A 23,752-nucleotide genomic window follows, 5' to 3' on the forward strand; every position below is an offset into this window, starting at 1 on the left:
TGGAAAGGGACGAGTGAGATGATCTGCAATCTGCAACCTCACCACTAGATGCTGCTAAATCCCACACACTGCACATTTAACATACAGGAATTTTGCCATTTTCATCCCAGATTTTGCATCAGCTTTGTGTTTGTGCTGTTCAATTTTACACTTGTCAGCAGCATAACAGACTGTAGAAAAGCATTTAGGCCATTGTGGACATCATGGGATCTCTGCATTGACCCAGACCAGGGTTCTTTAAGGTCAGTTTGAGGCATTGTTCTTATGTCTGGGACACTGGGACTTAGCACACAAAAACACTATTGAGTGATCACATGCATACAGTGACGTAGCAGGTTTTACCAGCTGTTTCCATGCAGTCATGTTCGGGGTATACAGGTGTGGATTTACAAGGAACCCTCTTTCCTCTGGCCTACATACAGAGCAGAACAACTCAGACTGAGAGCGACCACAAGAACTCAGCCAGCACAGAGCCAGATCAGGACCGAGAAAGGGTGTGTGGGCCACATGTGGATCAGAAAACATCAAAATCCTCAACAGCTAAAAGTGGAAGCCAGAGAGACACATGCAAACTTTGTGAAAACTTCCCACACATATACGTACCAACCAAAGACGCACCTGCAAGTGCAGAATCTCTGTCCTCTTTTTGGACAATAAAATAAGATAAAGCATGGAGATCTGTCACTTCCTGGTCAACTTCAGCCAAGTTAAAAAGCAAAAAGCTCATCATTTGGGGCAGGATGAATGAACCATGAAACACTTGTGAGTTTTGTCAAACGACTTTATTCAAGCTAAAGAAAAGACCGATGCAGAGATGAACGACAGGGCTCATCCACAGCTGTAAGACCCGACATGTTCCCACGTGATGACCGAACATGTGTATTTGGAGACTAGTCCAGGATCCGGGATGCACTTCCTGGACTCTGAGCTGAACACACCCTCCCGTTTCCACCGTGGGAGGAGGATGCGTTGACAAGGAGGGGTTCAAGTTCAATTAGGACAGCCCCCAAAAAAAGTTCTCACACAGAGAGGAAAAGGAAAGAAAGCAGTCCGACGCGCAGAGAGGGAAGCCCGGTCCGCAGCTCCACTGATGCTCGTCCCGGACTGAACCCAGACATGCATTCTGTAGGCAGGTCGTGGCTGCTGCTCACCGGCTTCATTCTCTTCTATATCATCTACCTGCTGTTCGGAGCGCTGGTTTTCTCCAGCATCGAGCGGCCGGTGGAGGACAAGCTCCGACATGACATGGAAGCCCTGAAGCAGGAGTTTCTGAACCAGAGCTGCGTCAGCGCCGCGTCCCTCGAACGCTTTCTGGTCAAAGTCCTGACGGCCAACAAGTACGGCGTCTCCGTCCTCAGAAACTCCTCCGCCCCGTCAAACTGGGACCTGGCATCCTCGATGTTCTTCGCCAACACTCTGGTCACCACAGTCGGTGAGTTCAAACCGAACCACGAAGTTTTTAGCGAGGGAAGTCACCTGGTGGCGTCATTGCGCACGACGCACGACTCCCCTCGAATAACCTCACGACAAATAACTTCACATCGCGCAGATGCCTCAGAAAAATGTCAATAACACAACAGGGACCATGAACCAAACAAAAAGCTCCAGCAGTGTAAAAGAGCGACTTCATGTTTGACTTTAATCCGAGATAAAACACCGCGAAATGTAAATACTGGTAATAGTTTTATGGTGTTATTCTGCCACGTGTCACACATGTTTCAGACAAGTTTCAGCTCAGTTAAAAGATCCAGCAAACAGGTTTTCTCATCTCATTTCCTGTTCATTTACCTGAAAACCCCCAAAACTCTGCACACAGTCAGATATGGAAACTTTTCTTTCTCATTTCATCTGATCACGCGAGACGTCCGGAGGCTTCATGAGGCTTTTATTGTGGAATTCTAAGATGAAGAGTTTGTTCATGCAGAGGAAGAGGATGATGGTAACAGAATCCTGCAGCCTCCTGTGTCTGATTTGTTCTGCAGCATTTAGACACCTGGCCTGGATGTTACAGGATGCAGCTGACTGACAGCGGGGTTGCCATAGGTAACAGAGGTTTTTGTGGGACCAGCCAGGTCATCTGCAGGTGGAGTCAGCAGTCATGTTGGGGCGTCCCCGAAAAAAAAAACATCCTGTAGAGAGTTCAAGAGAGTTTAATCAGGTAACCTGTCAGTCTGAAACAACATCATTCTCTTCAGGTTATATTCGAAAAGACTTCAGAGGCACAGAAAAAAACAGATCCATCATGAGCACTTACCTGCTGGACTCCGACCCCAGAATGGAGACTGAGCCGTTATTTTAAAGCTTACTTGTCCCCCCCCCTCCATTATGATTTGAAATAGCGGCAGTTAAATGCTGCACAGGTGGAACCGCATGGTGACAGAGAGCTTTATAGTTTTAATACGCTGCTGCTGTATCACGGTTTTACTGGTTAAGTTTGCCTGGAGATGGATGATCTGTAGTTCAGAGACAGAACAGTTTCCCCAATGGGAAAATCTCTCATCTTGTCTTATATTATCTCCTCATATTTTCTAATGCAGAGAAGCCACACATGCTGTCTTAAAACAGCTCCGATTTACATTTAATCACACATTCATTAGTGGGGCCAGTGTAGCCACAGAGCTGTTGGTGGTTGAATGGAACTAATTCAAATAATCCTTATAGAATTTTCTTTTGATTCAGTTAATATTATGACAAAAATCTCTTCTGTGGCTCCATTAGTCTTCCTAAAAGTTTTGTTTTGGAGTTTTTCATGCAGAATCCGTCTGGTAGAATGGAAACAAACATTTAGTGCGAGAATGATATTCCTCAGGTGTGAAGGAGTTCGACTTTGAAACATCAATGAATTGTGTTCACAGACATCACGTTCATGCATCTGTTATTAGAAACAATAATAAGGAAAATTCAAACCATGGAGCCGAGTTCCATTTAGATTTAGATGAAACAAACATGAGCCTGACGTTGTTTAAATGATAGAAGCATCATGTCTTCAGAAAGTGAAGTGCATTGGACACTGTCTTTACTTTAAATGCTTTGTCATTTTAATGGTCAGCGTTCAGAAACACTCACATGGGCTCTGACGAAACGCAAATTCATGCATGAAGCAGAAGAGAAGGGACCCTTGTGCTCAGTAGACGTCTGTTTGCTCTGTGATGTATGAATTTCCTTCACAGCACTGCATGTGTTTCCTGACGTGACACTTCTGTAAACATTTTAATATGTTTATCAGTGGCGTTTTTAGGCCTGAGGGTCTCAGTCCAGGCCGGAAAGCGACGATCATGCAGGTTTGTCCTCAAACCTCCATCTTCATGTTGCTGCACAAACAGCAGCGTGTACAGCCGCAGTCGGCGTGGTGCGTTAAAGTGGAACCGTCCTGTTGTTCTGCCAGATCAGTTGTGGAAGTTCACAGCTGACAGATTGGGAAGTAATTTGAATGTTTTCAGCTTTTAGGTGAAACTGTGAGTTTGTTTACAGCCTGATCATGTGGCCACCTCACGAAGAACACTGAGAAGTAATTGATGCTGCAGGTGTTTTAAGTACAAATTCGACATATCGGTTCACGTTGAAGTAGTTAGTTTCACAGTCACCAGGATGTTGCGTTCAGTGTCCCTCCACACTGAGTGAATGGGTTCCTGAGAGGGCCTCCAGGGCACAGGCCCAGGGGCCCAAGAGGTCAGGTGGGGTCAATCAAATGACTAAGAGGTGCAAAACAACTACAGCAGAGTGTGTGTGGTTTGCAGCTGTTTGTCTCAGTCTGGGTGTGAGGGCGGTTCAGGGGCCTGTATATCTGTGCCCAGGGGTCCTTCCAGCTTTGTAATGGTGGAAAACTGTTTAAAAATATTTTTTTGTTGTGCATCTAAGCTTCCTCTCTGGTGATTTAGCTATAGAGGAACACAGGTTTACATTCAGTGTAAAGACTGCATGTGTATTTGAAGCCAAACAAACATGTTTAATGCCTTTCTGTCCTCGAGAAACATCTGTTGTGTTTATATCCATGTTTGCAAGCCAGCGTCTCTTTTTCTTTGGCCCCATTCAGCCTGAACTGAGATCTGCTCTCAAACAGAGTTTCACTGGTGGTCAGAAACCTTTAAGGCTGGACTGCTGGGTCATATTCAATACGAGCGAGGAGTATTTTCTCTACAGAGGTGAAAAGAACATCCCATCACAACAGCTGTCTAACAACTGAACACAGCAAAAACATTTCCCTTGTGTATCTGCTCTGTATCTACAGAACAAGTCTCTAAATTCACCTCCAGATAGAAGGAGAAGTTCAATTCTACTCATTGAAACTCTAAGTGTTGCAACGTAGCTTAGAAGAAAATGAGACAGCATATAGAAAATAAAAAAAACATTAAAAACCAAAAATCAAATGCGAGAACTGAGCTTGTAGCAGAGAGCATCATTATGTGGCGTTCACTGAATTCACGGTAACCTTGTTGTACGTCCACTTTAGCTGCAGTTTAGCTGAACTTGTGCTTGTTGTAACAGAGGATTGTGCAGCCTGTTAAAGCCCTGGAAGCACCCGTAATGAAAAGCACCCAGCTGTTGGATCTGTCAGGTGTTTGGTGTCGGGACGGTCGCGAAGGCTCGGGCTCAGATGTGTATCAGCACAAAAGAAAGATTGTGGTATATGAGTCTGGATTCATACCACAGATACCACGTTCAAAACACTGTAAACAGGATTTCAGACGTGCATCCAGTCAGCCATGTTTCTGTTTGTGTCTCTGCTCTGATCGTCGGTCATGATGAGATAAACCTGTTGACTCACTGTGACAAAGAACGCTTTGTCCTGATCGCATGAAGTCCTGAATGACCGTCACACAGTACCTTTTAAACACATCCTCCCAACGTGGCCAGTGAACACCACAGCTGCATTATACTGATATTAGCTGTTAAAGCTGATCTGATTTTCCACCTATTTAGGTTATTTATTCAGGGTCGCTCCACGTCCACGCTTTATGTTTTCATTCTGTTTAGCTTTACAGCTTACAGCGCACACAAACACATGTTGTATAAACAGAATTGCACACAATCGTTGAACAGCTGTAATTTTCAGCGTTTCGTGAAAAGACAGAAATTGGTGCATGTGTGTTTTATTTCTGTACGAACTCCTTTGTGTGCAGCGAAATGATGTTTTTATTTCATTGTCTGGTTTGGGATCTTCTACTCTAACAGCTGGTTGAAAGCATTCAGCTGAAAGCAGCCTCACAAAACTCCCAAAGTGAACCAGCTGCAGTTCTGTTGTTTGCACATGAGATGATTTTCTGTAATCTTCACTGCTTTTGCACAGACGCTGGATGCTTTTAACTGTCTGGACGGTGTGGATCAATGTGGCAGCTAGATGTGTCTGAGTTGATGTGTTTTTTTTTCTAATCTTTCTTTACTGTGCGTATTGTTTCCATGTGCTTTATCATGTGTCTGTGTGGTAAACCACGTTTCCTTTATGTGACGGAGGCAATGGATTGAGATCTGGTCCAATGAGAGACTCATTTCTAGGGCTGGTTACTGAGCCCTGGTACCTTTATGGTACCGACCGGATTGCTTCAATACTATTGAGTATCAAAAAATGCCAAATTTTAATACCTAAAGGTCAAATCTCACCAGCGTCAGTGAGCTGATAAGAATGCAGCATGTTTGTACCAAGATCTGATAAAGCTGGTCCAGGAAGAGCCCAGAGACAGAATCACTTTTTTTTTACAACCAGTTGCTTATCTGCACAGATAACTAAGTGAAGTTGTGCTGCTTGTTAGTTGAGCTGCAACTAACGATTACTTTAGCAGTCGAGTAGTTGTTTGGTCTGTGAAATGTCAAGAAATGGGGAAAAATGTTGATCATTGTGTCCAAAAAAGCCCGAGATGACGTCCTCAGATGTCTTGTTTTGTCCACAACACAAAAGGTATTCAGTTTCCTGTCAGAGAGGAGTAAAGAAGCCAGAGAATATCCACATTGAAGGAGCTGAAATCAGAGAATTTTGACTTTGCACTATGAGCCCGGGCTGTTTACGTCCCCCCACCGTCGTTCCCTGATTCTGGCCACAGCTGCTGTTTTTCAGTGCTTTTGAACTGAAAAGTTGGCCGCAGCCCAACTGAGAGCCAATCATGTGCTACTGTTACCGCTTGTCTTACAGGCTCAGTCGCTGCGACACTCCACTACCTCTGATCCTGCAGCAGTCTGTACTCACGATCACACTGAGTGACTTTTATGATTAAACTGTAAATTGTGTCGGCCAAGTCCTTACTGTGCAGTCGCCCTGATTCAGGGAAACTCATCTACTGGATGTTCCCCCGTAAAAAGCTTAAATGACAAAAACATATTCTCACTTAATTCTCAGGACTTAATTCCCCTTGATGCCCTGAGTTTTGGCTGTCAGGCAGCACTTCCTGTCAGGCTGTGTGCACACTATCCAAACCATCTGACTGATGGAGCTTGTTAAACTTTCACACTTAATATATATATATATATATAGTTGAATAGAATATAACGTTATTATCCAGCAGAGTGGAAATTTGTATTTATCTTCCCAAAACTTAAAAACATGAAAGCAAAACATGTAAAACAAATGCGTTTAAAAAGAAACCATAGAGATGAAACACAGAACATAATAAAGTACTTAAAACGTGAAACTACCAAACACAACTTTAGATTGTGTTCAGTAAGAGTTGAGTTTTTGAGTCTAAAAGCTGATTTGCACTTGAAATAAACGACTGATCGGCAGCTGAAAAGACGATGCGTGGTGAATATCGACATCATGCTTTTGACGAGAGCGTTTGAGCTTCTCACCCAGTATGTGAGGTCTTTTTTGTTGTGCCTCCTCTTCCTCCGCTGTCTCCAACTGATCTGTCACCTTCCTTAATCTCCAGGTTATGGTCACACCACTCCTCTGTCTGACACTGGAAAAGGCTTCTCCATCCTCTACGCCCTGATCGGAGTCCCCTTCACCATGCTGGTGCTCACCGCCTGCGTCCAGAGGCTCATGTACCCCCTGGTCCTCGCTCCGGTCGGCCTCATACAGCGTTCGGGCATCGAGCCTCAGCCGGCCACCGTCGTCCACTTCCTGCTGCTGCTGGTTCTGGTGCTGCTGTCTTTCTTCGTGGCGCCGGCGGCCGTGTTCAGCACGGTGGAGGACTCCTGGTCGTTCTTGGATGGGATCTACTTCTGTTTCATCTCGCTGTGCACCATCGGGCTGGGGGACTTTGTTCCGGGGACGCAGCCTGGGCAGAGGTACAGGTCGCTGTACCAGGTCGCTGTCATGGGTGAGTGCAGCTGTTACTACGTCCCTCATGAGTCAAACCCAAACCTCATACAGCCAAACTTTACCTGTTGCCATTAACTACAGTAACATCAGACTTTTTACTTTCATATTCTTTCAACTGATTTCCAAAAACTGCGCCCAGTTTGTTCTGCTCACACAACAGTTGTGTGATTTTTCAAAGCTTGAATGTTTCTACAGCCACAATGCCAGCCTCTCTCTCTCTCTCTCTCTCTCTCTCTCTCTCTCTCTCTCTCTCTCACACACACACACGCGCACACACATGCACACACACTTCTCCTTTTAAGGTTGTGTCATCTCCAGTATATGTTTGATAAGAGTGTGTTGTCTCATCACAGTCGAGGACATAGTGACATGCATATGAGTGTCCTGAGGTTGGAGTCAGGATTAGCCAATGAGATGCGTGCTTTCAGTTCATGCAGATGAATCAGCGCAGAGTCTCGCTCACACATGAAATTTACCACAGACATGTTGAAAACTACCGAGTGCCTGGCGTCACTCACTTTCATCGCCATCCCAGTCACGATTCAGGACACACAAACTGTTGAGGTCAGATCTTATATCTCGTGTTATTCAGAGTCAATAGATGCAGGTCAGAAAAACTAAACAACACTATCCTCCTGCCCTCCTCCTCCTCCTCGGTTGGTCTGCTTTCATTCCAGCATCTGTCAATCATCACGGTCGTCTGACCTGATGCTGCAAAGATAATCAGCCATCAGAGGAGGTGTACTCATGTGGCTGTAGGTTGTCTGTTGATCGCAGGGCTGTTTGTTCAATCCCAGGAAATGCAGCGATGTGCCGACAAAGGCAGAGAAGAAGAAGACTGCTGGTTACAAATTAAGTTAGTAAGCATGGAGATAAATAATGCAGGATTTAAAATATAATTTTATGAGGAAGGAAATGAATTTGACACTTTTCACCCGAAGGTAATGTAAACATAAGTTTTGTTTGTTTTCAAGTAAACTCAGTGCACCTTCTGGTTGGGTAGTTCAAATCTTAACAGCTAAGCAAACACTCAAGAACAAGCCTAATTTAACCTAACCAAGACTTTAGACTGTAGCTTAAAATAACACACAGATATGGATTCAAACCTTTCTTAGTGCAATAAAGAACTTTACGTTTCCTTCACAAATAAAAGGCACCTAAATATTTCAGTTTGATAGGCTCCAGCCCCCCCCGTGACCCTGCAAAGGATTCAGCGGTGTATAGATAATGGATTGATGGATATTTCAGTTTGTTCGTACCTGGCCGAGATGGAAAAGTTCATCGTTATTTATTCAGATTCAGTTTATGTAAATCGGATTTTATAATCTTCATTATTATGAACATGTGTTTCCACACCTGAGAGCGTTTCTGCTCTCTGAAATATCCAAACAGAATTAACATGATTTAAAAGCCAGAGTGACACACCCGGCGTCATCATAATATCTGGACATTTCCACCCAGTTACTGTTATTTCATATAACTACAAACCCACTGCACTTGTGATTATGTTAACATGAAAGCTCCCAGGAGTCACATGACACCGTCACATTGGTGTCTGGTGTGGTTTTGTCCTGTGAGGGTCACACACAGCTGCTACATGCCTGCAGAGCTGCAGAGGAGAGCGGGTCCGGCAGAGTCCGCCTGTCTGAGCCGACAGCGGCGGCCTGCAGCGGCGCAGAGATGAGAGACCGTCACGCCAATCTCAATCCCTCCGCTGCACAAACGTTTCCTCGCCGCCTTCTTTCAGCAGAGAAGATGACGAGGCAGGAAAAGCAGGGGATGAGGCATTGTCCTGAAAAATGGGCTTTTTAAGAACAAAGACGTTGGAGGGTTACGATTCGTCAGTGCAGATTTTATTGTGCTGACATAACCTGCTGCTAGAGGAAGAGCTGGGTTATAAAATGACTTCTTGAGAGACTGTAATAGAAGAATTTCATATTTTAAGGGTGATTGTTTTGTGTTCCTGCTCTGAGGGGGGAAACTGACTGATGCAGCCTTCATTGTCACCTCTGATGTGAGAAGTAGCGCCTCTCATTGCTTCTCTTTTCGCGGTAGTATGTCGGGGTTGACAGGTCACTTCCTCTAATGAAACTGCTCTCTGAATGTATCTGATAGTTGTCCGGAAGCTGAAGTTCACTCTTCTGAGTTAATCCAACGTTGCAGAACTTCATGAAACAGACATGAACGAGTGGTTTTTAAGAGAGAGACTGAGAACAGTCATGAGCAACGAATGAGTCAGCCAACAGTCTGAAAGCCAAAGACACTCAGTTTAGAATGATATTTAACAAAGAAAAGCAGAAAATGCTGCCTTTTGAGAACCTGGAACCAGAGAATATTTGCCTGTGCTTTTTATAGAGTGTATTTCCCATATTTTTAGAAGCAACGTCTTGTATCACCTTTGATGCAACACGCTGTACATGTCAAATACTGGTCGCCAGTGTCGGCTTTCAGTGTCTGAAAAGCAGTTTTTTTTTTTTACGATGTCTGTTTTTAGGATCATCTAATCTCTGAAATTGTGAAGCATGCAAAGAATAAGTGTGTTGTGGTGTTATTGAGAGGCACGTTGCACCTGCACTTCTCAGCGGTGAGAAGGGTGGACAGGAAAGTGTCTTTTTTTTTTTTTTAGTGTGGAAACCATTTGGGGGCATTCCCAGTGATATGATTCATATGTTAATTGTTCATGTGCTTCTACATGAAACCTTTCACTGGAGCCCAGTGGTTCTTTGTTCTTGTTGAGCTTGAGACATCACTGTCACATGATGGAGGTTATTTTCATAGTCGCGCGCTTGTTTTCCAGTTTCTGTGCGGGTGTTTTCTCTGTAATTGAATCAGGGCTGGAATGACCTTTTTGTCTGAAAGTGGCCGAGCTGTGTTGCTCCTCCGTGGTCTCAGTCAGAGAGCTCAGAGTAACGTGCTGACATGAATGTGGTCTGCTGTATTCAGGACGGAAAAAAGAGTGAATGCTTGCTCATTGACATGACTAACAAACCTAAAACCTCGCCTCTACAGGTCTGTAAAACATGCACGGCCATTCAGGACATCATATTTAAGTGTCTTTCTGCCGATATACGCTTTCTCCCCATCGTTTTTTAACGTCTGGTTTTCTGGTCAGAGGGACTCAGGTGGACACGCTGGAAGTTGCTGTGTTTTCCTCTGCGTCCTGTCTTCAGATAATCTCTTGACCTCAGTTTGGAAGGAGGCCCAGCCGCTCACACGGAGCAGCCGTGCCGTTTCCTCGTCCCGCAGTCTCTATTATATAATGATGATGTAGGTCGAGTCAGATTAACCCGAACAGTCCCTGCAGGTCCTGAGGAGGATTAGTCTGTCGGTCCGCTGCAGGACGTGGCCTGTTCTCACAGCCTGATGGGGTCTCCTGGAACTGGTGATGTCTCCACAGCTGAAACGTTGTTCATCTGTTGCTTTCTCATCTGGACAAATATTTCTACACCTTTGTGTCGAGGTATTGTGTCCTGAGATAATTTGATTTACCACCTCGTGTTAATAATGGGAGATGAATTTTATTCTAGAAATTAAAGATTTCCAGCACTCGTGCAGGAAGCCGTGAAGTAGTTTCTCTTGTTACCAGCCTCATGTTGTTAGTGGAGGCGGTGCACTGGATCTCTTTGCAATGAAACTCTTATTTGTTATTATTATCCTACAGTAACCTATATGTTGTCGTTATATACAGTGTATTCTGAAGTTGTGCAGAGTAAAGGTCCCAAACATGTTGAAACCTCCTCAGCATATTGTTGACTGTGCAAAGTTCAAAACTGCTGTTTCAAGGCTTTTCCACGACAGCACAGCATTTCTAGTGCAAATGTTTTGGAACGGTGATTCAGAGTTTGGACAGTCAAAGTCCTTTAACTCTTCAAGTTCTGCTTTTCACCGTGATGAGTGCTTCTCTGGTGGAAGTCATTTTGTTTATCTATTGTTCTTTAAATCTAATTCCAGGTAGGCAGCGTTAAATAGTCCTGAAACTGACCACATATGACCAACAATAGTAAACGTTCACCAGCAGGTGCTTTCCCCTGCACCGCTTACTGTACTCTTCCCACACTGACTGTAAAGCTGCAGACCTGAGGCCTCTGTAATCCTGCACTGTTTTTCTTAAAGAGTTGGCCTACTTGTTTAGCGAGACCTTGTCCAGGACCTGAACTCTGTGGTTATGTGGGGCACTTCAGTGCACACATGTGACAGAAGAAAGTCTCGTGTCATTTCTTAAAGGAAAAAACAAGAATCATAGCAGAAATAACAAATGTTGTGCGCGTTCTGTTCTCACCATGGCCACTAACTTGAGGGCATGTTTGTCCTTCTTTCTGTTGAAATGGATTGACTGGAACAGATTTCTCTGTCCACAGTCCCTTATGCTGTATGTCAGACTTCATTATCAATTTTATCATTAATTCCTCGGCTTTTTACTGGCTCCATTTTCAGAGCTTAAGCCGTCACAAACAGAGCAGGCTGTCAATAAATGGCTTTGAACTTCTTTTGTTTGAGCTGATGACATATTTACTTGTCTTTCTTTTCTTTATTTGCCATTTATAAAGAAAAATACTTCACATTTGATTTTCCCTTTTTTCAATTCATAATTCTGTGAGTTCTGCTTGAAACCTTCACATCACTGCTGGGTGTAGTCGGGCGGTGCTGTGTGGGCGCTCACACTGTGCTGCTTTGAGCCAGATGTGTGTGGTTTCTGCTAAACTTCTATGTGGTGCTCAAAATGGCACATGACACTTATGACTTAAAACGATGTCTCCCTGCGTCACGTAAAGAGAAAAACACATGAACTCACAGCGTTGTAATCAGTTTAGACCGACTGTGCATGCTGAATCCAACCGGAAAAAGGCCCCTGCCAACACTTAAAAACTGTAAAAACATGAATAAATAAAAAAAAACCTGCTGGTGTTTGATGATCAGATGATAGGGATTTAACATCATACCTGCACTCGATCCCGCTTCCTGCTGCTGCTCTGACTAAAATAATCAGCCACCTCAGACTAAGTTCTGATGCAAATAAGCTCTCATTTTCATTTTTCCTCCTAAATCAAAGTGCAGTGTTTGATATGACTGACTGTGATGTTGTGATCAATCATCTTGAACAGTGGGCTGGTCTTTCTGACTGATTTCAAACAAACATCAAAGGGAGAAAGTTTTACATCAGTGATGATGTGTCTGAGAAACATGACACCTGTCCTACAGGGAGCTGATTGGGCCATTATTATTCTCACTATACATGCAGCCACTTCTTACAGAGCACAATGTATGTTTCTATGCAGATGACACACAACTGTACAAATGATCCTGCAGCTACAGACTCCATTACTAGCTGTCTTTTAGCAGTAAATCTATGGATGAGCAATAATTTCTTAAAGTTAAATGAGGACAAAACTGAAATTCTACTCGTCAACCCTAAAACAACAAGAGAGACTATGTTTAATAATCTGGGAAATTAACTCCCTGGACTAAATCTCAGGTTACAGATCTTGGTCGTTTCAGATCTTTTTCCAGTCCCGCATCAACAAGGTGGCAAAAGCTTCATTTTTCCACCTTCGAAACAGAGGTGAAGTACAACGATATGTAAATCTAGGTGGTGAAAAACTGATTCATGCCTTTATTTCAAGTCAACTCGATCACTCTAATGCTTTATTTACTGGCCTCCTGAAAAAAAAACACTGAGAGACTTCAGCTCATTCAGAACTCTGCAGCTCAGCTATGAACCAGAACCACAAGGAGAGACCACATTAGTCCAGTTTTAGCTCTGCACCGGCTTCCTGCGACATTCACAATTGATTTGATGGTCCTCCTCCTTGTGTACAAAGCCAAACTGCATTGTTAAATCCCTTGTTTATTATTTGCCTTCAAGAACACTGTGATCATCTCCTGCTGGTTTATTGGAGGTTTCCAGCAACAGCTGAAAGGAAATCGGGGCTGCAGCCTTTGTCAAAGCTCAGGAACAAACTACTTACAGATGTCATGAAGCAGCTCACTGAATATTTTTAAAACAAAGCTAAAAACTGATTCTTCACTTTAGCCTTTCACGAGCCGCGACTTCCTGATACAGACTGAAGCTTTTGTGCTTTGCCTCGCCCTAATGCACTGCTGCACTTCTTTATAAATGTCGTATTTTACTTGATTTTATGTATTCTTCGTGCTATGTTTTTACTGCATTTTATTGCTATTATTCAGTGGTTTTATTCTCCATCTTATATTTCTGTCCCTGTTTTAATGCTCATTCTATGTCTTCTTTATGTGAAGCTGATTCTTTGCTGTAAAGCACTGAAGGCTGCACCTCTTGTCTAAAAGGTGCTCGACAAATACAGATTATTTTCAGCTGCTGTTTATAGCCATGCCAGCAGTTCTGTGAGACTGTGATGCTCATTAATACACCACATCAGCAGAACATTAATACTTTATTCTTCCTCAAAGCGCTTCCAGTTGTCCAAGCCTTGAAACGGCTTTTCTAACTCTGCAAGCTGGTTTGTGAATTCACAGCTCACCTGGACGTTGACCTTTGATACAAACTGTATATACCTTCATTAATACATACATACTGTACATACAGACAGTGCCAAAGAAGAGAAAATCATGCACATTAATGAGTATCTGATCAATTCTGAAAAGGTTTTATACCATAAATCATGAAAAGTCATCTCCATATAACGACTCTTTTGAAAAGTACCTTTTCACATTGAGCTGTTGGCTAACCGCTGTCTCTCTTTCCCCGCAGTCTACCTGTTCGTGGGTCTGATGGTGATGTACCTCCTGCTGCGCACCTTCCACAAAATGGCCGACCTGCACGGCCTGACCACCTTCCTGCAGCTGCCGCGCTGTGAGGAGTCCGACCTGGACGAGGACAGGGAGCCCATCGTGGACAGTGAACATGAAGACCAGATGCCCCCTTTCCTGACAGGAAAAGCTTCCAGCAAGCCCCTGGAGCCGGGATCGCAGCCCTCGTACAACACCATCAACAAAGGCTGAGCTGTGGGGAGGCAGAGAAGAGGGAAGAGGCTCTACCTCTGGTGACCCCTTGGTCTTGAACCAGTGCTAAAACACCCTGACTGCTGGGCTGAATCTGAATTCTTGACTTCATTTTTTCCATTTTGTCTTCTCTAGTCTCCTTGTTAAAAACATCCGGAGGAGGAGCGAGCATATTAAAAATGGGGAATTGAGTTTGAGTTTTGAGATTCAGCCTTTGTGATAGCACCGACAAACAGGTGCACATACGAAAGGACTAACTCGACTACGGCAACCCGCCTGGGCTGAAAGGCACAGATGCTCCTTTTCCTCCTCAGCACTGGTGTAACCGCGGTGCGTTCACTGCACAGGCTTGGCTGGTGTGTTTACAGCCTCGGGATAGCACATGAAGGGCTCAGGCTTGTGTTACGTGGTTGTTTGTCTGTTTGATTGATCACTTTTGTGTGTATTTGCATGTTTTTCTGTCACACTTTTTGCTTTTTGTGCCACAGGTTTTGGTTGCTCATTCAGGACTAACAAATATTGTATATAATTGTGCTCAAACTAAACCTTGGTGCCAAACACAACCTGTGGGTGCACTTGTCAGTCTTTTACACGTTTAACTGCATTTGTTTTTATTTGGGTGCATCGATCAGCCCCTTCTCTTTACACTTCACATCACGGCCGAAACACCTCCAGACTATTGACCAGATATTTAAAGCCAGGATTGGCCTTTGCTTGCTTTTGCCCCACTTTAATGTGTCTTCACAAGCATGAATGATCACAGCTGTGGTGAAATGACAAGCGAATCTACACCAACATTAGATCACTTCCTCAAACAAAAGGGTCATATGTGGAGCTACGTGGAACATTTAAAACACCGGGGGCGCTAACTTGAACATCTTTTATATTTAACCAGATTTCCTGTGTGAAAGGAGTAACTTTCTTGTGTCTGGATCAGCCTTGAAGAGTACACATGAGCACTGAGGTTGCCTCAGGGTGTGGGCTGTCCTCCTTTATGCTGCTTCCCCCTGGTGTCTACATGTATGAAGCACATGTTACTGCACCTCCAGAACAGTAACACATAGGCTCAAAGGGTTGGAATAGAGGGACAGAGGAAAAGAAAAGAAATAAAAAATGACGGTAAATAAAAGGTTTCATTTTGGTGATTGAGATGTGATTCATTTCAAAGGAAAACCAAATGCTGTTTGTCAAACCTGTTCTGTGTGATTTACAATGTCTGGGTTCAAACCACCATAATGAACATTTGAAATGCACTTTAATGTTCACAGCAGATATTTTTCTTTTACCATCAACGTTTTAGTCAAATTAACAGGTTCATTATATCCTGATACTGTAAAATAAGTTGTGTGTATGTTGTTCCAGTTCAGTAGTTTCAGTTTAATGCATTCACATTGGACCACCGTAAATTAAAAGAAGGTTTGCTCTGTATTATGTTGTCGTGTTTGTTAAACATCGTTCTCCTCATCTTCACTGAGATGGTTTGTGCTGAAAACTCATCCAAAAATTGAATTTGCACATCTTGTGTAGTTTTCGAGTTTTGTTGAAGGGTATGTGGCCTGAGAGCAGAATCAAAAGCTCAGTTTTCAATTCCTCTAAGAAACTAAGTTTGTTATGAGGTGCATATCCGCCTAAACCAGGCATGTCAAACTCATTCCATAAAGGGCCGTGTGGCTGCAGGTTTTTGTTCCAACCAAGGTGAGTTGGCACACCAGGCCAACCAATCAACATCAAGGGATCACTTAGTTATCAGCTGAAGACTGAGATCAGCTGATTAATTGATTCCAGCCAGGTGTGCTCCTCATTGGTTGGACCGAAAACCTGCAGCCACACGGCCCTTTATGGAATCAGTTTGACATGCCTGGCCTAAACTCAAAGTGTCTGAGAGCTTTGAAATACTGTCCATCCTCTGAGGGTTCATGAATGTCTGTACAAAATTTAATGGAAATGCATCCAACAGTCTTTGAGACACGGACGTTACCATCTCTCCAAGCTCTCAGTAACTGTCCTGACACATTTCATGATAATGCGTTCCTCAGGTGAGCTCCAAGATCAACCGTTCCAATGCTAGAAATGTCCACATGGCAGTTCAATGAGAACGATCCAGCAAATAGGACGCTGAAACATGCTTCTGCAACACAGACAAAGCTCCAGCTGTTCCATTTTAACACATGCAACATCATCTCGTCCAGAGCATTGTAGTCATGATAACTGGTGGCTGCTATTCTTAGCTGTTCTTAGCGCTGCACGCACTCATCCGCGCATTAACACCCCTGCAGGAGCACACAGCAGCAACAGAGCAGCGAAGTATGGAGTCAGATCAGTCTCAATATTAATGAATGCACACAGGAGGATTCATAAATATACTTCAGGATTATATTTATTGTATGTAAATATGAAACAAATCCAAATGTGTGTGAGTCCCACTAATTAAGTTTTGAAGAAATGTAGAAATCCTCAAAAAATTTTAAGCAGAAACTTATTTGGATGTTCAGATATAAACGGTTGAACCTGTGTTTATTGCTGGTGTGTGACACATGCCTTGATTCAAGTTCAGCCAATCAGATGGTTCCTTCCGTTGCAGCCAATCACGTCAGTGCAGATTGGAGGGGGTGAGTTCATTGGCTGTTGCTTCCCAACCGATATCGAGGCCAAACCTTCACCTCAGATTCTCAGCGAGGGTCGTTCACCAACAAATAAATAAAATCAATAAATGCCAAATATTCCATTTAACAATTTAAAACAGTGTGATGTTTTTTACCTGCTGGAGTTGTTATTTAGTGCACAGGATGAGGTCAGCTGATCAATCTGACAGCAAAAAAAAGTTTTATGGGATGTCAAAGTTCCCATTTACCCATTTATGAAATAAACTTTGGTAACCCTTCATGGATCTGTGGCTTTCTAATAATGTTCTTGAAAGAAAGTAGTTTGTTATTCAACTGGTACACTTCCAATGAATTCTTTTCAATTAAATTAGTGTTTTAGCAGAAAATATGAAATTTGTCTAAAAGCAGCACACAATCCTACATAAGTGGAGAATAAAGTTTCCTAAAATAAATGTTTAATCGGGTTTAAATGGAGCATAATTACAGTCTCCACAGAAAACTTCTCAGGAAATTATTGGTAAATTACTGATCCTTAAAATAAGACGAATATTGTATCCTAACTTGTGAGGTCAGCTCTTTGAAGCTCAAGAGATAAATTTTTATTTTATTTCATTTGCTGTATAATTGTCAAATTATTCCTATTACTGTGACCAACTGAGATTTCTGTTTCCAAGAGTTTGGATGCTGTGTAAAACACTGAAACCCCGTTTTTAATTGAAAATAGCACAAAGACGACATGTTGAAACTGAGAAATTTCATTGTTTTTGAAAAATCTATCCTTAGTTCGAAGTTGATGCCAGAAGTGTTTCGTTTCTAAAAAGTTGGGTCAGTGCAAACAAAAGACTGTAAAAGTTGTGAAATGCTAAAAGAAAACAGCTGGTGGAAGATCTCACCGTTAATCAGGTTAACAGGCAACAGGTGAGTCACATGACTGGGTATAAAAAGAGCCTCCCAGAGCTGCTGGGTCTTTCTGAAGTAAAGATGGGAGGGGTTCACCACCCTGTGACAGACTGCGCTGGCAAGTAGTGCAACAATTTAATGTTTAAATCTCAGAATTTGGGGATACACTGTCTACAGTACATAATGTCACTAAAGAGAATGTGAAGAGATCTCTGTAGTGGACTTCACTGGTGGGTTCAAAGTTTAAACTCTACCATGCAAAGAGGAAACCGTATATAAACCAGATCCAGAAACACTGGTCTGGTCCTCAGCTCATTTAAACTGTCCTGTGGTCTGACGAGTCAAAGTTTGAAATTCTAGTCTTCCGGGCTGAAGAGGAGTGGCACCATCCAGCTTATCAGTTCTGAAGCCAGCATCCATGATGGTACGGGGGTGCATTAGTGAGCATGGCATGTGGCTGGTGTGAAGGCACCGTTAATGCTGAACCACATATTCAAGACAAGAAGACGTCTTTTTCAGGGAAGACTTGAAAACGACTCGACTTCTGGAAACAGGGTTGTAAGAAAAAAATGTGCACTGTGGCCTCCAGTCTGTGTGCCAGTCTTCCTTTCTGAATCCTGCTCTGTCTCTCGAGGACACAATGAGGAAGCGTCGTCCTGACGATGATGGCTGTCTGAGCTCCCTGTCCTGGCTCTCTCTGATCTACTTCATCAGTTCTGTGGTTGTGGCCCCGTTTGTGCTGGTGAACCTGGTGGTGGCAGCGATCACACAAGCTCTGGAGGACAGTTTAAAGGTACTTTGAAATAGCCTAAACACGTAAAAAACTTTTTTTTTTTTTTAGCTAGCTGTTAGCTCCTTTGAACAAACAAATCTCAACACCTAATGGACCTTTGACCTTCTAGTGGACGTGATGTAGGCAGGAATGACATCTGAACACAAGAGGTCGACAGACACAAGATGATTCTGAATCTGCTGTGATCACAACACCCAGATTACCTAAACTGTCTTTTACAAGGTAACAGGAGAGCCTGGAGGTGCAGACACTGGATGCAATGCTTTCACTCAGGGTAGTGCATGAAGACAGAGCATGAGATGAGCTTCAAGCTATAAAAGGATAGGTAGTGCATTTTCCACCCCTTTCACTCAGTCCTTTCCCAAAACTGTCAAATACCACTACACTCAGTCCTTGTGATGCATTCCAACTGGAAATCAAATCAAGTTCAAGTTTTATTAAAAATGCCAGTATATATAAACAGACATCTGTATTAAAAAAAAGTCTAAATTCATAGTTTCTGAGCATTCTGCCCTCAACTTCAACACATAAGCATTAAAATATTTTCAGAAATAAAAGTAAATACATGCCATGACAGTATATTAATATACCATTAGTGAATTGTCAAATATGTTATCACATAAATTACTCAACTTGTTAACAAATATACCATTTATAAATAGTTTGAGACTGCATCTCAGCTATTCAGAAAGGATCTTTGCACAGGAAGCAACTTCGCCAGCTAAACAGAAAAAAAAGTACAAAATCCTGACAAACAGGCATCATGTGCTTTCTCAAACAATTTATCTCAGCATTTCCTGTCACACGTTTCAGCAATGTTGGTTTAAACACTGGATCAACATCTATAGCTGGTCAAGTTACAGTTAAAACACCTCCCAGTTTTTCTTTAACATGCATTAACAGAACTCAGCTTAAATAAATTGACCAAATCTCATCTGTGCTGTTACCACGGCTTACTGATACAGACAAGACACAAACTACGTGATCACATGACTGAGACTTACAAATGCATATTAACAAAAGTGCAATAAATCAGATGTAAACCAGGCAAAACATGTGACCCTCACTAAGCTCAGACAGCACCATCAGACTCCATCAGCCAATGTGCCTCAAAGCGTGACAGAAGCTGTTGTGTAGTAGTTCTTCTTCGTGACACCTGCAGTAGTTCTGTTCTGTCACATTAACACCCACGAGGACGTTTGTATAGAATCACAGTACTGTAAAGGCTCTTTGAATAAAAGCGCCTATTAGAGGACATTAAATACTCTTTCTGAGCTTTGTGGTTTATTGTTGATGAAGCCATTTGAGAACAACCTTGTGTTACTGTGTGTTTGCTGAGCAAGTGGCGCTCCAACAGTCTCTGAGAGAAAATTACTTTCAGTTTCAATCTTTTCAGTTTAAAAGTCGATCGTTGAGAGGCATTGAGAGTTGTGCTTTTTCCACTGAGTAATATTCAAGAGGTAACAATCTTAACTGCCAATACAGGAAACATTCATGAAATGTATTCATACCTCCAACTACTCGTTATTGAATTGTAACAGATGAAAGTTAAGGGATATAATGAACAGTGGAAATTTCCTTTTTTTTGGAACTGAACAAAATTCTGATTCTTGAGGATATTTTCTGGTCAAATGGCCTGATATCATGAATACGCAAACATTTTTCATGACTATAACGCACATTTTCCTGTTTGAAATCCTGACCTGACCTCTTAGCATCAGATATCATACCCTCATGGATAAATATGGGGCTAAAAATGTCTTCACAGAAGATTTAACCTATTAGTGTTTCAGCTGTTCTACTTCCCACAGCAGTGAAATCACATTAACATTTTACACTTGTGTTTTAAGGGATTTACCCCATGTGTCACCCAACATTCAGTCCACTGCATGAATCAGCACCAGTACATGACTGGACTACCTTTTTTTTTTTCTCCATATAAACCAGGTTGTTCAATGTGAATTCAGGATTACATGAAGCTGTGATGCATTTGACAAATTTTAGGGCAACAATGCTGAAGAAATTTTCTCTCAACCAACAGCAATTACCAGACAACTTCTCATTTGCAGGAAAAATCCTGCTCTCAATCAGGCACCTCCCTTCCTTAGTTCTAAAACAGCTGAGTCACACTGGAGGCTGGAGTACAATGCCTTTCAGCAGTTCATTATGTACTGATTCACTGATCAGTCATTACAAACGTTTCACTATGACTTGACCTACATTTTTGCAAGAAAACACAAATCCTCCATGTTGCTGAAAAAGCTGCCAGATGCATCACAGCTACTCCTCTTGCTATCCTACTTATGTAGAATTTTCTGTCTTAGACATCAAACAACCGTTTCTAAATTCTCGAGCATTCTTATTGCTCAAAAACACAATTTCTTGAGCAATATATAACAAAGTGAATATTCAATGTGTTTGACAAGCCAGCCCTTTGCCTTCAGTTTTTGTGAACAGGGTTCAGGTTACTTCCTGTTGAAACTAATTTCTGATGATCAGGCAAACAGGACAAGTTCTTCTCTAATATGATCCTGATTAGAGAAGGGTGCTGAAATAATCAAAGGTGAGGAAGAGGCAGAGAAAAAAAGTGGCCTGAACCAGGAGCACTAAGGCAAGAACAAGATTCTGGTTGAACGAGAGGGACAGGGGTTGTCCACCTCCACCCCCTCTGAGCCCCTGCACCATGTGACTTGTCTATATCCTGGAACAGTTCTCTGCGTGACATCACTGAGGTAGCTGGTCCAGATCGCCTCCATGCTGCCCTCCTGCGTCCTGCACTCATCCTACTGCTCCCAGCTTCCCTCATACCCTCTGACTCCCTGTTTCATCCATTCCACACCTCCCTCACAGGACCCCGACAGGTTCTCCAAGGACCTGAGAGGTGTCCGCGGAGCTGTCTGTGGGCTCCTGTCAATGTTAGAGTCTAGTGTAGTGAGAATGGAAGAGATGGCAGCTGAAAGAGAGAAATCAAGATCCATGGACATTGAACCCCAGTCCTCATCTTCATTTACAGACAGAGGGACATTTGAAGAACACGAGAGGCAGCATGCTGGAGAACTACTTGCAGCACATAATTTGAAGTAATCTGAACAATCCTGGGGGCAGCTGGCAAGAGCTGAGTGGCTGTTAGAAAACATCACTGAAGAGTGATGTATTGCTGCAGCAGTGAAAATACTCTCCTGGAGTGCAGATGAAGAGCTACAAGGTGGCTGTGACATCTCAGCATCCACAAAGGGTGCGGTGCAAGCCTCCAGGCTCACCTGCCGCAGTGTGTTGGCTATCAGGACAGACCGCCGTAGACTGGGGTCAGGTAGCTCCTGGCCACGCTGATACTTGTTCAGAGAAACTGATAACACAAACTGGCGTTGGTTCTCCCAGAAAGGGCTGCTCCTGTCTGAAACTTCCACATCCTTTGGTGGGAATTTGCGCTTCTGCCCCTTCATGACAATCTTCAAACTGTTGAGGAAGGCATAAACCGTTAAACTGACTTATATTGTGGGTAAAAATCATCTACTGTTAACATTAGATAGCAGTTTCTCAGTTTTGTCCTTAGTAAAGGAAGAAGGGATTTCTGACATTCAAACTACTAAAGAAGAAAAATGGAATCATATCAAAATGATAATGTGATGAACAACATGTACATTTGATCAAATCTCTGATGAAACAAGCAGTTGCTTAACAGTAAATCGAGGAAATTGTATTTCCCACAAAAAAAGGATTGACAAGCACAAAGAAGATTTGCTTGTTTTACTGTTATCACACTTTTGGACTGCTGTTCTCATGTTAAGACATCACTCTGGTCTCTGACAGCCTGGGGTAAACATTTGCCTTGTTCTAGTCTTATAGCTTCTAATGAGCAATAAAGATAATTAAACGTTGCAGCCATAGACTGAGACAGCTGATAGTGAGGAGAGCAGAAAAAAGGCAGTTTAACTGCTCCAGGTAATACATTAACAAATATTTTTAATAAAAAAGGTAAAATTAAGGAAGAGCCTGATCAGACAGCTTATTAAGGCAAAAGTTCATACTCAGTGTATCTAAATGGATTTAATGATCATTACAATTTACAACGATTTGGCAAAACACGACATTTTCTTAATAGAGAGTTTAGATTACTGCTGAAAATTGCATATGATAGCATATGTAGAACCGATTAAAACAACCGTGCTACCTAAAGGTGATAATGTGAAGAGCTGCTAAGTCACCCAGTTAGTTAGCGTTAGCTTAAATATGAGTTGGGGGTTGTAACGTAAGTTAGTTTCATCCGTGTAACTTAGCTCACAGTTTGGAGGGAAACATAAAACTTCTCGTAAAAGGGCCATTCATTCGTAACGTAAATGATCCTAAACTGACTTTGATCAGCTTGATTCAGACGAAAACGACAAACGCAGTTAAAACACTAACCTAGCTAGATGGTAGGCTTTAAATCTGGTTTAAAAGTATGACATGTTTAGCCAAACAGACCTGTTGAATCACTTCCCGTCTCTCCTCGGTAAGTTTACGATCGTCGATACCCTTGCTGTTGGTCGTCTTTATCCGTCCTCTTCGACCACAAAACCTAATTTAACGTCACACGTTTTACTCAAGTCATGCAGAAATAAGTCACCGATTAAAAACCATTTAAAGCAGGTTAAACTCTAAACGTTATTGTTTCGTTTAAGCGACCCAACTGTTTCGATCTTCTCCCGCCCGTGATTTCAGTTTCACGTCAAACGCTTCCAATTGGGGTTGGATGTTCGAAAGGCATTGTGGGTAATGAAGTTTGTATACGTTACGTGCCATCAGATCAATTTCACGTTACAAACCCGCATCAAACACAGACAAATCTATTTAAATGACAAATATAATAATATTAATATGAAGCCCTGTAAATGAGCTCCCGCCCTGATTTATTCACGCACAGGTCGGTTTGTCAAGCTTGTTATTATGTAATTTGTATAGCACTAATTCCTAATTCCATCATCGGCAGGAGAGAGATTCCCATCCGCATTTTGCCATTAAATCCAAAGTGGACAACGTGTCTGCAAAACTCTGACAATTAGACAGCTGAGTGGGTTTTCCAGTCAGCATGTATTATGTTTTTGTTAAACTTACAGTCAGAAAACACCAATCTTCTGGGAGAATATTAGGCTACTGAAGAGATCAATGAACAGTAGACATGAAAATGTGCACATATTACTGACAATTTACAAAGGTTAACGATAATGAATAAATCAAAACACTTAA

General features: G+C 42.5%; 2 protein-coding genes across 2 annotated transcripts; one reads left to right on the forward strand and one right to left on the reverse strand.

The window, feature by feature from the left end:
• The first annotated feature begins 1,026 nt into the window (after positions 1 to 1,026).
• kcnk6 (potassium channel, subfamily K, member 6) lies at positions 1,027 to 15,658 on the forward strand. The gene is made up of 3 exons (XM_041940730.1): positions 1,027 to 1,432; positions 6,858 to 7,250; positions 13,980 to 15,658. Exons 1-3 carry the CDS (start codon positions 1,117 to 1,119, stop codon positions 14,228 to 14,230), a joined length of 960 nt encoding a protein of 319 aa, XP_041796664.1. The 5' UTR covers positions 1,027 to 1,116; the 3' UTR covers positions 14,231 to 15,658.
• A 3,267-nt stretch (positions 15,659 to 18,925) lies between these two features.
• sertad3 (SERTA domain containing 3) lies at positions 18,926 to 23,228 on the reverse strand. The gene is made up of 2 exons (XM_041941032.1): positions 22,991 to 23,228; positions 18,926 to 21,982 (listed from the first exon to the last, which is right to left on the reverse strand). The coding sequence occupies exon 2, from the start codon at positions 21,967 to 21,969 to the stop codon at positions 21,310 to 21,312; it is 660 nt and encodes a 219-aa protein (XP_041796966.1). The 5' UTR covers positions 21,970 to 21,982; positions 22,991 to 23,228; the 3' UTR covers positions 18,926 to 21,309.
• Positions 23,229 to 23,752: the final 524 nt, after the last annotated feature.

This window comes from Chelmon rostratus, chromosome 7 (genome assembly GCF_017976325.1).
Source record: "Chelmon rostratus isolate fCheRos1 chromosome 7, fCheRos1.pri, whole genome shotgun sequence".
Taxonomy (NCBI): Eukaryota; Metazoa; Chordata; class Actinopteri; order Chaetodontiformes; family Chaetodontidae; genus Chelmon; species Chelmon rostratus.

Coding starts and splice junctions, on each gene's coding strand:
- sertad3 (XM_041941032.1), bottom strand. CDS start 21,969: ATGAAGGGGCAGAAGCGCAAATTCCCACCAAAGGATGTGGAAGTTTCA.
- kcnk6 (XM_041940730.1), top strand. CDS start 1,117: ATGCATTCTGTAGGCAGGTCGTGGCTGCTGCTCACCGGCTTCATTCTC. Junction 1,433..6,857: donor CACTCTGGTCACCACAGTCG/GTGAGTTCAAAC, acceptor CTTAATCTCCAG/GTTATGGTCACACCACTCCT. Junction 7,251..13,979: donor GTACCAGGTCGCTGTCATGG/GTGAGTGCAGCT, acceptor CTTTCCCCGCAG/TCTACCTGTTCGTGGGTCTG.